The sequence below is a fragment of the Megalops cyprinoides genome, chromosome 16 (assembly GCF_013368585.1).
Source record: "Megalops cyprinoides isolate fMegCyp1 chromosome 16, fMegCyp1.pri, whole genome shotgun sequence".
Taxonomy (NCBI): Eukaryota; Metazoa; Chordata; class Actinopteri; order Elopiformes; family Megalopidae; genus Megalops; species Megalops cyprinoides.
In genome coordinates, this window is record NC_050598.1 from 4,369,478 (window position 1) to 4,384,648 (window position 15,171).

The 15,171-nt window shown below is 43.2% G+C and overlaps 1 protein-coding gene across 1 annotated transcript in view; it reads right to left on the reverse strand.

Moving 5' to 3' along the window:
* LOC118790742 (gamma-aminobutyric acid receptor subunit alpha-3-like) overlaps positions 1 to 15,171 on the reverse strand; it is a 52,638-nt gene that overhangs the window by 17,026 nt on the left and 20,441 nt on the right. The window contains exon 5 of the mRNA XM_036547743.1: positions 13,749 to 13,969. Coding sequence (XP_036403636.1) covers positions 13,749 to 13,969 — 221 coding nt within the window. The remainder of the gene's footprint in view (positions 1 to 13,748; positions 13,970 to 15,171) is intronic.

A 15,171-nucleotide genomic window follows, 5' to 3' on the forward strand; every position in this document is an offset into this window, starting at 1 on the left:
ACGATGGTCATACAGGTCCATGGGATTAAAAATATGTCCCAGCTTGAGTTTAGCAGCAGTGGTCAGATAAATGTTTTTGACCCACTTTCAGATAGCCCTTGTGTTACTACCTGTGTATTGCACTGAGGATTACTCTTTTTCATTAGATCCGAAGACTTACTGAACATTTTTTTCTCCATGATGCTGTAATTCACCATTGGTTCATCAAGACGAAACCATTTTTAGAAAGTATTACAGGGGCTGTTGCTGGTAACAGAATTCAAAGCATAGCATCTCCATTATCTTGAAATAAAGATGTTTTATTCATAACTAACTGTGCTTCATAACTTTGGTAGGGTAGTGTATATATGTCATCCATTTATGCAAATGGATATTTCCATTCCCCTTAATGCTGCACCACACTGCTACAACTACTCTTATCGATGCTTTTTTGCTTTCTTCTAGAGCAACTTACAAAGGTTACAATTTTTTGCATTTTATCCAGATATCACTTGGGTAATTCACTCTGAATAGGGTTGACTGCGAAAGGTTTAAACTAAACACCTTGCCCAAGGGTCTAACAACAGTGGCCCTGTGGAGGACTGAACTGATAACCCTTTGGGTTGCAAGCCCTGCTGCTTCCCACTACGCAACAGTGGTAATGTCCTACATGTCTGCAGTTACCTGCTTTGTTGAGCGAGCCTGCTTTGGCTTTCCTCACACAGATGTGAACATGTAGAGGGTGAATGCCACGCAAGTGCCATGCCCCCATCCACTCGCATACTGGTGCTCCTTAAAAGGAAGTCAGGGAGCTGCAGGATGCTGGATTGGGCACTTCAGCTCAGAAGTACCATGAAAATGGTCCAAATATGCATCAGGGGCCTGTTGCTTAGGAACCTCATCTACACAGAGTGCCACTGTACACCACTTAAGAAGCAGAGTGAATGTTGATCATCTTAAAAAAACACACAAAAAATCCTTACAGGGTCGTTTTTGTATAAATTTGTCTGTAAAAATGATTATGTAAAAATTTTATTCATATTTGCAGGAATTACTTTCATACTTCACAAGACACATATGTCAACCATCACATGTGCAAATGTGAAGTGAAAAAAAAATGATCATCATGTGTACTGTGTAGGATTGCATAGGATTTTCCCTGGATACAGATTACAACATGCTCTACCATTGCTCCTACTGCACTCACTTCCTGGGTACTCTCACTTCCTAGGTACTCTCACTTCCTGTCACACACTTCCTGTCACAGTGACATTTATGGAAGCAACCAGCAGGGGTCACAAAAACAGCCAAAACAATAACTGGCAGAGCCAGAACACTCCCCGCCTGGTATCTTTAAGATACCACTACTACATATGAGCTAGACAGTTTAGTTTAGTTTAGAAGGAAAACCAGTTCTGAGATTGGCCGATAGAAGATCTTTGTTGCCCCTTGCTGAACAACCTTCACCTAAGCTTTCCTTATCAGTCCATCTTTGCTGGGAATGGCTTTCACTATGACCCCAATAGACCACTCATTCCTCCTGACTTACTTCTCTTCAAGAAGGACAACATCACCCTCTTTGATGTTGGGGCTTTTACGTTACCACTTCTGACGCGATTGCAGAGTGCTGAGGTATTCTTTTCGCCACCTATTCCAAAGTTCATCAGCCAGGCATTGAACACGCTTCCACTGATGTTTCAGTATCTCCCTTAGGCTGAAGTCACTATGAGGGGGAAGAGGGAGAACTCATTTCTTCAACAACTTCAGCATGGACTGCCCTCGTACATTAGCAGGTAAATAGTACTGCCCACTGTTTGCCTGGCCTCCTCTCATGCGCCTTGTGGACACCTCCCATGGACCAAATACGTCCATACCAACATATGAGAAGGGAGGATCCATTTGGAGCCGCTCCGCTAGCAGGTCACACATCTGCTACTCCTCTACCTGCCTCTGACTTTCCTGCAAGTAACACATCTATTGAGTATTTTACCTATGCACCTATACCTATACGTTTAGCTCTGACTAGCCACAGGCCACCTGCTCTGATTGCACCCTCCATAAAGTGCCCTCCCTGATGCCGGAGGCCTGAATGACTGATGCGTCCACCAACTCGGAGCAGGCCACTGCTATCAGTGGTGGGGTTCAGCTTCACGAGTGGACTCTGGGAGCGAAGATCATGTTTTTGTGGGTAATGGAGGAAGGGAGGTCCTGTAATCCATGTGGTGCTTCCGAGCTTGGAAGCACAGATAGGGTGTGAGCCGTAGTCAGCAGGGTTTTATTCTGTTGGTACGTAGTGCCATTGTTCTGGTGTAGTAGACTGCCTAATGTGTTGTACTCAATTATGTACATAGACATAGAAGCGTCTTGACTGGTTATGAATATAACCCAAAACCACTTTGCTGTCTGTATAGAAACTGACGGAGTCAAGTCTGAGGTCTATCTCCTCCGTGACGACTTCTGCGATCTCCACAGCTATCACTGCCGCGCACAGCTCCAGTCTGGGGACTGTGAGTTCAGGCTGAGAGGCAAGTCTTGCCTTGCCAAGGACGAAGCCTGCTTCTGTTTGCCCATCATGACCAGAGACTCTAAGCAACAGCAGAAATGGCCTTAACAGAAGCATCTGAAAAGACACATAGCTCTGTGTGCAGGGCTTTTGAGGGGAGACTAGTTGTATATGTGCAGGGTACATGGATATCATGAGATATTGCAGTGAATTTTGCTATTCCCTCAACTTTTCCCACATATTCTCAGGGAGGGTGGAATCCCAGTCACTGGCATGTGTGGAAAGTTCTCTGAGCAGACTGTTGACCATTGAAAGCACTCCTCTTTGTGTGTAGGGTCTTTCAATTTCAGGGACATGGAATGTAAAGAGGTCTGACATGATCTTACCCCAAGGCTTTGCTGATCAGGTAGGTCGTCCACAAACAGGTCAAGATTTTGGAGATCCTTGGCTCGCTCCTCTACTGGGGCCGTTGATTTGTCTGCAGACTTTGTGCACCCTTAATATGTCTCTCCCTAACAACAGCAGTATCTCAGCATCTGTGTCTAGAGGTAGTATTTCATGAGCTATGGTTTTGAGGTGGCGGTGGCCGCGCGCAGCTGCTGGAGTGGGAATTTCATCTGTATTGTCAGAGATAGTATTGCACTCCAAGAGTGTGGGTAGAGGAAGACTCACTTTACCATCTGCAGACTCTACGATGTAGCCAATTGCTCATCTACCAGCTGCTTTAGCTACTCCAGAGCAGGTTTTCAATGTGTATAGGTCCGTGGGATGTCGAATATGTTGAAAAACTCTGACCGCGCTAGTGACCTATTTCTTTGGTCATCCAGCATGGCGTACATCCTTCTGCTTTTGCTGCGGTTGCCAGCTGGGTAAACTTTCACAAGGCATATTTTTGAGCATGATTTCCCACTAAAGCCTTCCCCACACAACTCAGTACATTTAGATGTAACAGCAGCATCTGATGCTTCTTCCTTCTCCCCGCCATGCTGTATAAGGGGAGGAGAAAACGTGGTAATCCATGGTGCTGGGGCTGGATGGAGAGTGGTTGGATGCCTGACATTGTTGCATTCAGAACATTTGACAGTTGCTTCACAGCAGCTAGATATGTGTTTAATTGATGCATAGCATTTAAAACAGATATTGTGTGCCTTTAATATTCTTTTCCGTTCATCGAGGGGCGTTTCTCTGAAGCCTCTGCACTTTATTAGTGAGTGTGGTTTTCGATGTACTGGGCATTGTTTGTCTAGGTCATCCGCAGTCCATTTAATGTACAGAAATTGGTTTGCGGGCATTGCTGTGACTCTCAGTGAACCCGTCTCTCCTGTTTGGAGCAGCGGAGGATGAGGGGAGATTAAAACTGGGGTCATTGCGTGCCTTGGCTTCACTACGCACAAACTCCAAAAAGAAAGAGAATGGTGGAAATGCAACCCTATGTTCCTGCTTATAGCGGGAGCCCTGCATCATCCATTTTTCCTGAAGCCCATATGGAAGCTTCTCAACTACTGGGTTGATACCCCTAGTGGTGTCTAGGTACGAAAGTCCTGGTAGGTATCCTTCTCGTTTTGCAGCCTCAATCTTAATAAGTCGCTTAATTCTCTAAGCTTTTGGCGTTCTTTGGGCACTATTTTGGGGAAGTTCTCCAGTTTTGCAAACAGAGCTCTTTGGGGTGACCCATAAATTTCCTCCAACCTCTCCCAGATGAGATCTAAGCCTGCAGATGGGTTTCTCACATTTACTGATCTAATGCGACATGCATGTTCTGTGGAGTCTGTTCCTCGCCATTTGATTAACAGATCAGTCTCTTCTCCTGCTGTGAGACTTAAACTCCCAATCACATTAAGGAATGATGATTTCCAGGATAAATAATTCTCAGGTTGGTCATCGAACCTAATAAGCCCTGTTGACACGAGCTGGCTTCGCGCCAGATATTTTTCTAACTCAGATGAGGCTCGGTCACTGGAGTGATGGCTAGCAGTGGTCAGGTAACGGTTATGGTGACCAAAATAGGGTGTGGAAACAGTGCGACGCGACTGACCGTTTAAGGGGGTAGGATGGCTTGATGGTAGTTGGCCCCCTGGTGCTGGGGATTATCTTCCAATTCTTCAACTGCTACTAAGTTGGGGGTTTGACTGTGTGGGATGCGGCCAAAAACATGAGGCACGACCCGTCGGAGCTCCGTATCAAGGCTTGTATTATTTTGGGGAAATGACGTCACCAGTGAAGCCTCGAAGCCTTGTTTAACCGCTACTTCAACAAAAGACTGATTTCTCCAGCTTGTAGACTATGATTTCCAGGAAAACATGGAACATAACATAAGCCTAATTATTATGGTGTTATTTTGTGTTGTAACAGATCATTTTGCAACATGTTTTCCACTCTGTCCACTTTAAAGAACCTTAAATATCTGAATGGCTTACACTACCCAGATAAACATTGATCAGATGATTTATATTCAGTGTGCGAAATACCAACATTTAGGTTTCAAAATATGGGGGGGGGGTTGTGGATAGTAAATAAATAATTATTTGAAAAAAATATGTGCTTAGTCCCTAACGGAAATAAATGTTATTGTATTTATTCTCTGAAGTCTTGTCACTGCATCATTGGATGAAGAATGTTCTTTATTTTATGAAAACCTGCGCACGTCTTATGACCACAACTTTTGAATCATGGCAATGAAAAGCAAATACATTATTTTATGTTTATTTTTCATACAAAGTGGGATGTAATGTCAGCCCTATGTTGGAGACAATGCAGAAATTTGCTGTGATTTCAAAACTGGATTACTCGACAATGCTTTGTCGCACAGAGAAACTAGTATCATCAGAAAGGGTAAGGTCTGCTGTTTATTTTGATATGCAGCACGTTGTGAAGCAATAGGGACTTTGTGACTTATTCAACCGAAAAGCAGGAGTATGAAAATGGGTGAAGAAATTAGTAATGATATTACTTTGCAGAAGTTTATCTGTCTTCATAACGTGATTACCTCGGTATGTACAAATCTGTGACTAGTAGTGACGGCTGGTGGTGATATTGGGTGGGTGGGCTAACAAATGCATTATACCCATCAATAGTTCATGCTGCAGCAACAGCAGCATCACATCCGAGATACCACGTTACAGCAACAACACTATATACCTTGTTATAGCAAGTGCTCTACAACAACACTATAGAGAAGTACCCACAAGAATGGCCTGATGCCAAAAAACTCTCTCTGTATCTGTCTTTCTCGTTCTCTCTCTCTCACACACACACATACCATTTGACATTTTTTCTCTGTACACATTAGCACATGCCATTTTTAACAAAAACAAAATATGCAAGAATGATGGAATGATAGGCTAAATGAAAGAACAGAATGCTCTGTCATGTAGCCTACAATGTCAGAAAAGGGTCCACCTAGGGATGCACTACAAAACGTGTTCCAACTGTAATGACTGCCAATAGATACTGCAACTGTTTTTATCACAACTGTTTTGCAAGACATTGTGTCAAACATCATGTCCCAAATAAAACAATTTGGTAACCACAGCAAAAATAACGGTCATTATAGAAGAGAGACAGGCAATATGTAGACAGGAAAGCTAAAGGAAATGTGTGAAGTGTTTTAAGAGGTCTATAGGCTTGGGCCTACCTTATTTGAAGAGAAGCTCACATCGACGACCTTTCTGGGACGCAAACTGGTTAATCACCATGTCGTTGAAGTCCGGCTCGAATTGTTTCTAATAGTGGCTAGTCACAAGCAGTGTTGGCCGTTCTTTGAGGTAAAATCGGAACAAAAAATATCCAGTAACAATGTAAAAAGTTGAATCATTCTGATTTTTTAATATTCAACTTGCTAGATCGATAAGCTAAATTTGAAGACCAGTCAGGGATTCATTTAACGGAGTATTTCCCGTCATTTAGCTACCATTTTTAAAAGCTTTGAGGGATAGGTCCAAAATCACCTCTTATTTTAACCAACAAAATAAGCCTTCAATATATCATCACTATATTAAATTGACTGGTAGCTATTTGACAATACTAGCTAGCTAACGTTGGTTGACAAATAGTGAAAAGGTTATCTAGCTACAGAGATAGTGGTAGCTAATGTCAGCTATTAACAAGCTACCTATTGACAGCCACTCTTTTTTAGCCACTCTACTTTTGCCGTGATCATGTGATTATTAGAAGAAATGTGCAAAACAGACAGTCAATAGAGTCAATTCTAGATGACAAATATATAGTCTGATACAGTAAATGATCTAGTTTCGCCGGACTTTCTCGGATACTTCTCAATAGTTTCCGATGGAAAACGGCATTCAAATTAACCGGCACGTGACCGCCTGAGACTTCCGTGTACTAAATGAATTTAGCCCAAATGATCAGCAAATCAAGGCGACGTGCCACGACAAATGTCACTCACTTGACACAGAAGATGAATGGAAGCTGATGCCACTGTTTTTTAAAAAAACCACTGTGCCAAGGTTTTTAACAATAATTTTGTCATCTTTATTGTAAAAGATAGGGTTAGCCCTGTTAGCCCATTTATACCAGCCGTCCTTGGTGACTAGCATAATTACAAAGCTCTGGTTCCGCTCTTTCTTGTGATATGTGTTCCATATATGCAATGACGAGTTCATGAGTAATTCAAACAGGAGTAATGAGTGTGGAGATGGACGCAGATTTTAACTATAATTAAACTATTAATAATGAACTATTTCTTTATTTCACATGACTTTCATGTGTAGGCCTATGCATGTTAATGCATCAGGTCTTTGCTAACCCATAGGCTAGCGCACATCTCGGCGCTGTCACCGTGCTGAAAATTTTCCTCGTATCGTATTTCCGTTGACAAGCAGGTGTCCTTAGAGTCTATTTGAAGCCTTGAGAAATAAACCACTTTTCAACACATCTGGCTGGAAAGCTTCAATGCTTCATGACGCTTCATCTCATCATCACTACCTACCGCACTCACTTCCTAGGTACTCTCACTTCCTGTCACAGTGACATTTATGGAAGCAACCAGCAGGGGTCACCAAAATAACCAAAACAATAATTGGCAGGGCCAGAGCAGTAAGTGTAATGAACTATAAGTCATGCATTATTTACACATAAAATTTACACTTTTTGGTATTGGTATGAAATGTGGCACAAAAACACTGTATGGTAACTTAAATTTGGAAGACCAACACTACTGATCGATGATACCCTTCCAGACTGAAGTTGCTCAATGGACTTTCGGAGTCAAGCAACCAGCAGAGAACATTCTGACAGACCTTATCACAGGATTAAGTGCTACAGACATTCCAAAATGTGTCTGTACTTTTCAGTTATAATATCTTGTTGTGATATGTTGTACAACAGTCATAATGTATGTGTATTCAGTACATATTAATTGTAATACAATAAGGGGCATTCCTGATGATGAGGGTATAGGGGTATAGATTCTTGGCTTAGAGTCCGAGGAAGGGGTCACACCTTTCTGTGGCCCGAGGTTCTTGAGCTCCCTTTTGGACATCATACATGGGAATAGATATAAGGAGGAGATGGGTGGAGGAGGGATACTGTGAACAGCTGACTCGAGAGGAAATAAGTGGGTTTTTTTCACTTGAGGATGAGACGGGGTTTGTTGATTGCAGGGGGATTGTCTAAAAATTCTCCTGTCCAATCTTCATTTGGAATTTCAGTAATGTAGGTGTATAAGCGTTTATTTGATTTATTTTCACTCAACTATGCTGCTCTTCCTTTTTCTCTCAATGCTGAGGGGCAATGTGTGAAATGGCTACCTAGGCCTGCCTCTCCTGGCTTATATTGTGTTACAGAACTCTGCTAATAACATTGATCTTACGCATTCTCCACTATGCTCTGCTTTACTGAGGCGGAACTCACTTTACTAGGTCTTTGTCCCTTCACCAGAAAACCCATTTTAGAAAAGCCAACGAAACCTCTCTAGTGATAATAAATGAACAAAAGACTCTGTTACTGAGAAGGACAATTTAATGAAGTGTGTAAAAATTATGTTTTAGTGCCATTATCAATGAACCACGGGCTGCGTAAAAGGAGCTCAGATTTCATTTGGTTTCAAGAAAGAAAAGAAACAAAAGGACAGTACGTCCACACCACTAAAGTACAATGCTATTGTAACAGGAAAACAAATTGCCCTGAAGCATTTCATCTTTACACCGTCACACAAAAGCTTTCACCTCTGTTTATCTGCAGTTTCACTCCTAAGCCACCTTGGTCCCCTGCCCACATACGGTCAGAGCTCCCTGCACAAACTCTTAAGGCTGTAACTTTCCTCCCCATATATGAGAGACAGCACTATCGCCCTTGTGACAACTGTGTGCCGGCAGCCACCCAAACAGTGAGTTACCACTGTGATGGAAAAGTTAAACCCAGCCAGACAGTCACTGTTACAGCTGTGACAGAACAGTTAGATCCAGCCAAACAGTCACTGTTACAGCTCTGATAACACAGAACACCTGTAATGGCTCTGACAGCACAGTCACATCCACCCAGAGAACATCTGTTACGGCTTTGGCTGTGCACCTATACAGTTTTCCTAATCCTTTTTGTCCCCCTTTAAGCAATGGGATCACCAATTATATATTTAGTTCATCTCAGCATAACAACTGTGCACTTACACAAGAACACTGCAGCAAGACAAATGCAGTCCTCACATGAAAAGAAGCCAATCTGTTAATTTCCTGTGGAGTCCCAGTCACTGCAATGACATGGCCACTTTCGGGCCAGGGCAGTGGAGCTCACTCTGCACTCAATGTAAGTGCCTTGTGCCCTGTGCCACTCAGGACCCATTAATTCCCCTTGCAATCACTTTTTTAGTTACCTTCTATGTTCCACTGACACTCAGACTAAAACTTAATATTGCCACATGCGGTACACAAGTTTAATTGAATGCTCTAAGTATTGATTCCTCCCAACATTCACTGAAACATGGATTTTTCTGCCAAGCTAATTTATGCACACAAATTACACACTGTAACAGTTGCATAAAAGAGGCCCTAAAACATTGTCCTCTTCATGCCATGCAATCTGCTATTCCCCAGCAGCAGATTAACATGTGGTGTCTTGCACAATGCAGAGCACAACGTACTGCACTCCATTTTGGCTGCTCTAGACTAGCACATTTAAGGTTGTTTTCCGCATGGATGCCCCCACTCCAGTAGTGCCATTCAGTGTGTCTGCATCTCTGAGGGCCCCACCAACGGACAAATGTGAGCTGTTGCACTTGTTGTGAACTGAGTGCTTAAGCAGGCATTCTTATGTCGAAATTCATTCTCTTCACCTCACTTTGACTCCTAGCTCTTATGTCATCCAGTGGTAAGTCCATTCAACTTAAGCATATAACGTTACATTAAATTACATTACATAACATTACAATTCCGGAACAGATGCTGTTCTATCTTACCCACAGTGGCTTGCATAGGTAAGAAATTATGCACTTATACAGCTGTGTGAGTGCAAAGGCATCAGTGTTTCCCAGCTCTGTATGCTTAGAGATCCCTATAGCAGATGCTGCCCCTCAGGCAGTCACACCCCCTGCACACCTGTAGGGGCAGATGGAGGGCTTTTCTCAGGCCAAAACCATGAAGACTTAATTTTTTGTTGTCACATACAAGGAGAAAAACTGGCTTCCCTGAACAGAGCATTCTGCGCCATACAAGCCATACAAAAAATGTTTTTGGTGTGTTTCTGTCTGTCTGTTTTCCACTTGCTACAGGTTTCCTAGAAAATAGTGCACCAAATATCCAGCATTGTTCCAGTACATTACATTCATTTAGTAGAGGCTCTTATCCAGGCCGACTTCCAGCACAAGGTACCAGAAGAATATCCGTCCAATTTAGATGAGCAACAGTGTCACACCAGGCTAACAACACTCCCAGATCAGTGAGTGTGTTCTATCTTTGTTGCTCACACACAGTAAACATTAATAACAGCAGTATCATGATTGCTGAAAAGTGAGAGACAAGATTATCACTGGATTGAAGGCGAGCTGTGATGTCTTTTCACAAATGAACCTAAAGTCGGCACATATCTTGCCTCTTCATATCACAGCATACTGCTTTCTGCCCCTTCGGTCTGCACACCAGCTCAGAAAAACTGCTTACTCATGTGGACCCACCCTGCTGGACCATATTACAGACTGTGAACTTTGGACTGTAATGACAGCCTGTCAGGATGACCTTGAGTGAATCTGCAGATCTAGTCCCCTGGTACAACCTGTAATTGGGATGGGGGAACATCCATTCCTTTAGTTTTGTGACCCCACCTTACACTACTTTTACAATGGCTGTACATGCAGTAATGCTTAAACGGGAGCAAAAATATGAGTAAAGGATTATTTCATTTTTTTTTATTAAATTGTGAACTTCATAGCTGTGGTACCTGGTATCTGTAGCCCTGTTATATTAGACATATTAAAACATATGCTTTATTAAGTCCCATTAGAAATCTGACCATTTTAATGCAGGCCCTTCAATCAGCGAGGGCAAGAATTGGCATGTTCCCTTGAAAAAAGCCTTCTTCCTGGAATAGCTTAAACTAGAAAAAGGACTCATCAATAACGGAATCGGAGACAAGAAGCACCGATCTTTCAATCTATTCTTGTGTCTTCACGGAGCTGGCTTCCTGTGTGAGACAGTGTCAGAATCGCCCAGTATAAATCATCTGAAACGCCTGTGTTTTGCACTCTTGGACACAGGGCAGGCAGGCCAGTGAGTGATAGATGAGTGATTTCTGCCGGCTCCGCACAGCTGTGCCGCTTGTCCTCTGTCCATCCGTAAGCCAGATGGCCTGGCCACCAAAGCTGTGTGTCTGGACGTAAGATCCTTTTTACCTTCACTCTGTCGTGATCAAAAATGGTTTGCGAGTCTGTGAGCTTCGCCATCCTGCTTTTATCTCTCTGCGATGCCCCTCTCCTGGGAAATGCTATTGTTGTCTGTGAAAAAGCCATCCCATCTCCCCTGCTTTCCCATCAAATGAAGGAGGAGCTTTGTTAAAGCTTGGATGGTAACAGTAATTGCTCCATATTGTGAGATCATCATTTGTCTCAGTTTTGTTGACAATGAGGAAAATAATGCGCCCGCGTCAGTCTTTTATTTATGTTTACATGTTACACTGTCCTTTCATTTCTGGTTACGTGTTGCTCCGCCCACTGACTGCTGTTGGAGTCACAGGCAGAATCTAGCACCTGTTTTCATGGAGAAAAACCCCTCAATAGTTATAAGCACAGAGCTTATAACCCAAAGGTTGCCAGTCCTATTCCCAGCTGTTGTGCACTCCGGCGAAGGTACTTAGCTTGAATTGCCTCAGTAAATATTCTGCTGTATAAATGTGTTGCACTTCAAAATACAGGAGGTCACCAAGTAATGACGGGGTTCCCTTTTTTTTTTTTGGTGTTGTAAGTTGAAAAACGTTGTAAGTCGTAAAACCCAGACATCACTGCAAATCATAAAAACTGAAGCACTGGCACAAACTTTATCAGGGAGAGGGTGAGCACGAAAATACGCCTGTAGTCTGTATAAATTCAGAATCAGACAGAAACCATTATCCATCCAGCAGACCAGTGAGTGAGTACCACCCAGCATGTTGTTCTAATGTTGCTACTGTCTCTATGGCCCCTTTGGCCAAAAGGAGAGTCACCTCTTATGGAACCAAACGAGGTCCAGCACTGGACTGGGGGTAACCTATGGCTGTGTGCTGTTGGGGAGGGTCCCAATGACCACCGACATACTCTGGCATTCATTGCTCCTCTGGGAGGAAAGATACTGTAAACACAAGGAAGGGTGAGGCCTAGCCTTTGGTATCTGGGCCTGCAGGCCAAATTTGCTCCCTGACAGGACAGCAGCCTGGCAGGGGGGATTGACAGGAATGGTGCTTAATCTGAGCTGTGGCAGCCAGACGTAGCTCTGGGCTGGTGTGACAGTGGCCATGCCACTGTTGAGGTAACAGCTGTGTTGATCTGGGCTGACAGTTAGGGCACAGAGTGTCATAGTTGCAGGGGAGAACTCACACCAACCTACTACACCTACGTGAGACAGAAACTGTGGATTACTCTTGCATGAGACAGGGGCCTGAGTGGTGAAGGAACTTGTTGGCAAGTATTGCACTTAGACAGAGCACTGCGCAGACTTCTTCCTGAAATGAGCTGCTGGCAGAGGGAACGAGACAAGGAAGTGATCCATTTGTGGCAGACGGCCATAGACCTTTATCGACAGATTTGTTTTAATGGGTGAACTATGCCACCCTGCTCCTCTAATTTGGGCTTGAGTGAAGTCACATTTGTGCCAACACTTTTTGGCTATGGAAAAATGGCTTTGTGGCCAGACTCTGTGCAAGATGGGGTGCCAAACCTGCTCCTCTCCTGACCATCAGGGTGGGCATCCTTGATATGGAAATGAGGGCCTTAGCTTAGTTTAGCTTCATGGGTTATGAATTTTGCAAAGCCAGTGGTAAAACCATTTCTCTATCTGTCGTGGAGATCCACAGAGAGGGATCCTGCCTCTCACCAGCAGTGGATGTTGACATGACAAGGTGATTGGAGAGCACAGCCAAAGATCCGAGGTCCTAGGATATCTCTCTGCCTACAGGGGAAGCATTCCCTGCAGCTCAGAGCATGCATGCGAAACGAATGAGGGGCCCGGCACAAACACAGCAAACAAAAAGACCAGTGTGCAACACCCTGTCAGCAACAGTCAGCAACCAGAAACACCAGCACTGGGAGACAGGAAGGCAAGAGAGAATGGGCACATAAAAATGTTGCTGATGACAAATGTCCTGCGGGTGCTGGGGTACAGGTAGGATTTGTATAATGAAAGAGAGAGACCCAAATTTCAGTAGTCATGTCATGTTTCACATGCACTCTAATTAAGGCTGTGTTTCAAGATAAACAGCTGGAGCACTATTGAGATTCAGTGAATAAGAATTCTGGTGACAATTATGTATTTGTTTTTTACTTTTGGTATAAAACGCACATTTTTTCAAACAACTATTATCAATGTAAAATGTTTTGACAAGAAAAATAGTTTGTCTGACATGTGTGTCTACTTGTGGTATAATTTTTGACAAGAGAGCAAGGAGGCATACTTTGTGCTGTGCTTATAAGGGGGTCCACCTCATAGTGTTAGCAAGTGTACTCTGGGGTAACACTAGCAGGGAGCTAACCTCATAATGTCAGCAAGTGTACTTCGTGCTAACACTGACAGGAGCCTCACTCCAAAGTGTGAGCAGGTGTACTTTGCGCTAACACAAGCAAGGGGCTCACCTCATAGTGTACAGGAGTGTTCCGTTGTCCACCAGTCGGAGGAGCTTGTTGGGAGTGGTCATGTTGTGGGCCACAGACTTTTTCCCATTGTGGAAGAAAGTGTCGGGGGTCCAGATCTTACTGGCCAAGAGGTTGTTGAGGGGCAGGACCTGCATCGGCCCATCGAACTTGAGCCTCTCGTCTCTCCAGCTCTGACGGAAGAACACGTCGATGGTGTACTCCTACAGGGGGAGCATGGTATATGGTATAAATAAATAAATAAAGTATAACAAATAATAAATAAATGAATAATAAATAAATAAACAAATAAATATTAGGATGAATGGTGCTTATCTGTTCTTTTGAATTGTTCCGAGAAACGTACACAACCACCTACTCATTTCATCTCCCATGTTTTTTAACAGGTGGGTCATGACAACATTGATGATTTCAATGATCAGGGACCTACATTTAACCTCTAATGAAAGACACGGTGCCTCCTTCTGCGCAGTGTCCCCCCCAGCCAGGTACTGGAGACTTGGAAGACTGCCCCCTGCTGGCCCAGCAGCACCATTACAAATAGTAAAATCATTCTCTTGAATCTCCCATCCAAATACTAACCAGTAAGACATTACAGGGTGGTGTAGCCACTGAAAAGGGAGTCATCCAACTAATCAATCATGATAATGAGTAAGGAAACAAATACTAACCCAAAAGCAGCTGTTAAGCAAACATAAGATATTCCAACTACTAAACGTTCCAGATAGATGCATTTTGTTCATATTTCAGGGGTCTGGGAAATGTTGTTACATTTTTTCCTATTTGTCATGAAAAAGACAAATCACCATTACTTTTGCTGGGAGAAGGTATGGCACATGCTGGAACACATGTGGAACACCATCCTTTCAGACAAATATGAAGTTGGATCTGTTTTGCTTTGGAATTTCTTTGCCTTCTCTTTGACCTTGGTCAAAACTGGACATCCCAGTGGGATAGTGATCCAAAGCATGCATCCATACCTACAAAGTCATGGTTAAGTGAACAGGAAAACAATGTTTTTGATTCAGACTGAAAATGAAACAGTAAAACAAAAGAACCAAGAAATCGGACATTCCCAGACAAGTGCTCCCTGGAGCACAGGCTGGAAGTACAGAAGTGCCACAACCAATGCAGGAGGTGTCTCATGAGTGTCATCACACAAAAGGCAAGCACGCAATACACCGACTGCACAGACAAAAAGAAACTGATGATTGCATCTTTGAAAACTGTCATTATTTGTGAAACACATGATGTTGTTTTAGTTAGTGATCTTAGGGTAAGAATTATATCAGTTTTGCTTCAGCAAGAATGATTCAAGATAGAGAAAAAATAAAAGCTTAAGAACTAGTTACATGCTTGGGTCTGATTAGCCAGCTAGGTGGTGATTAGGTGATCCAAGCACCCT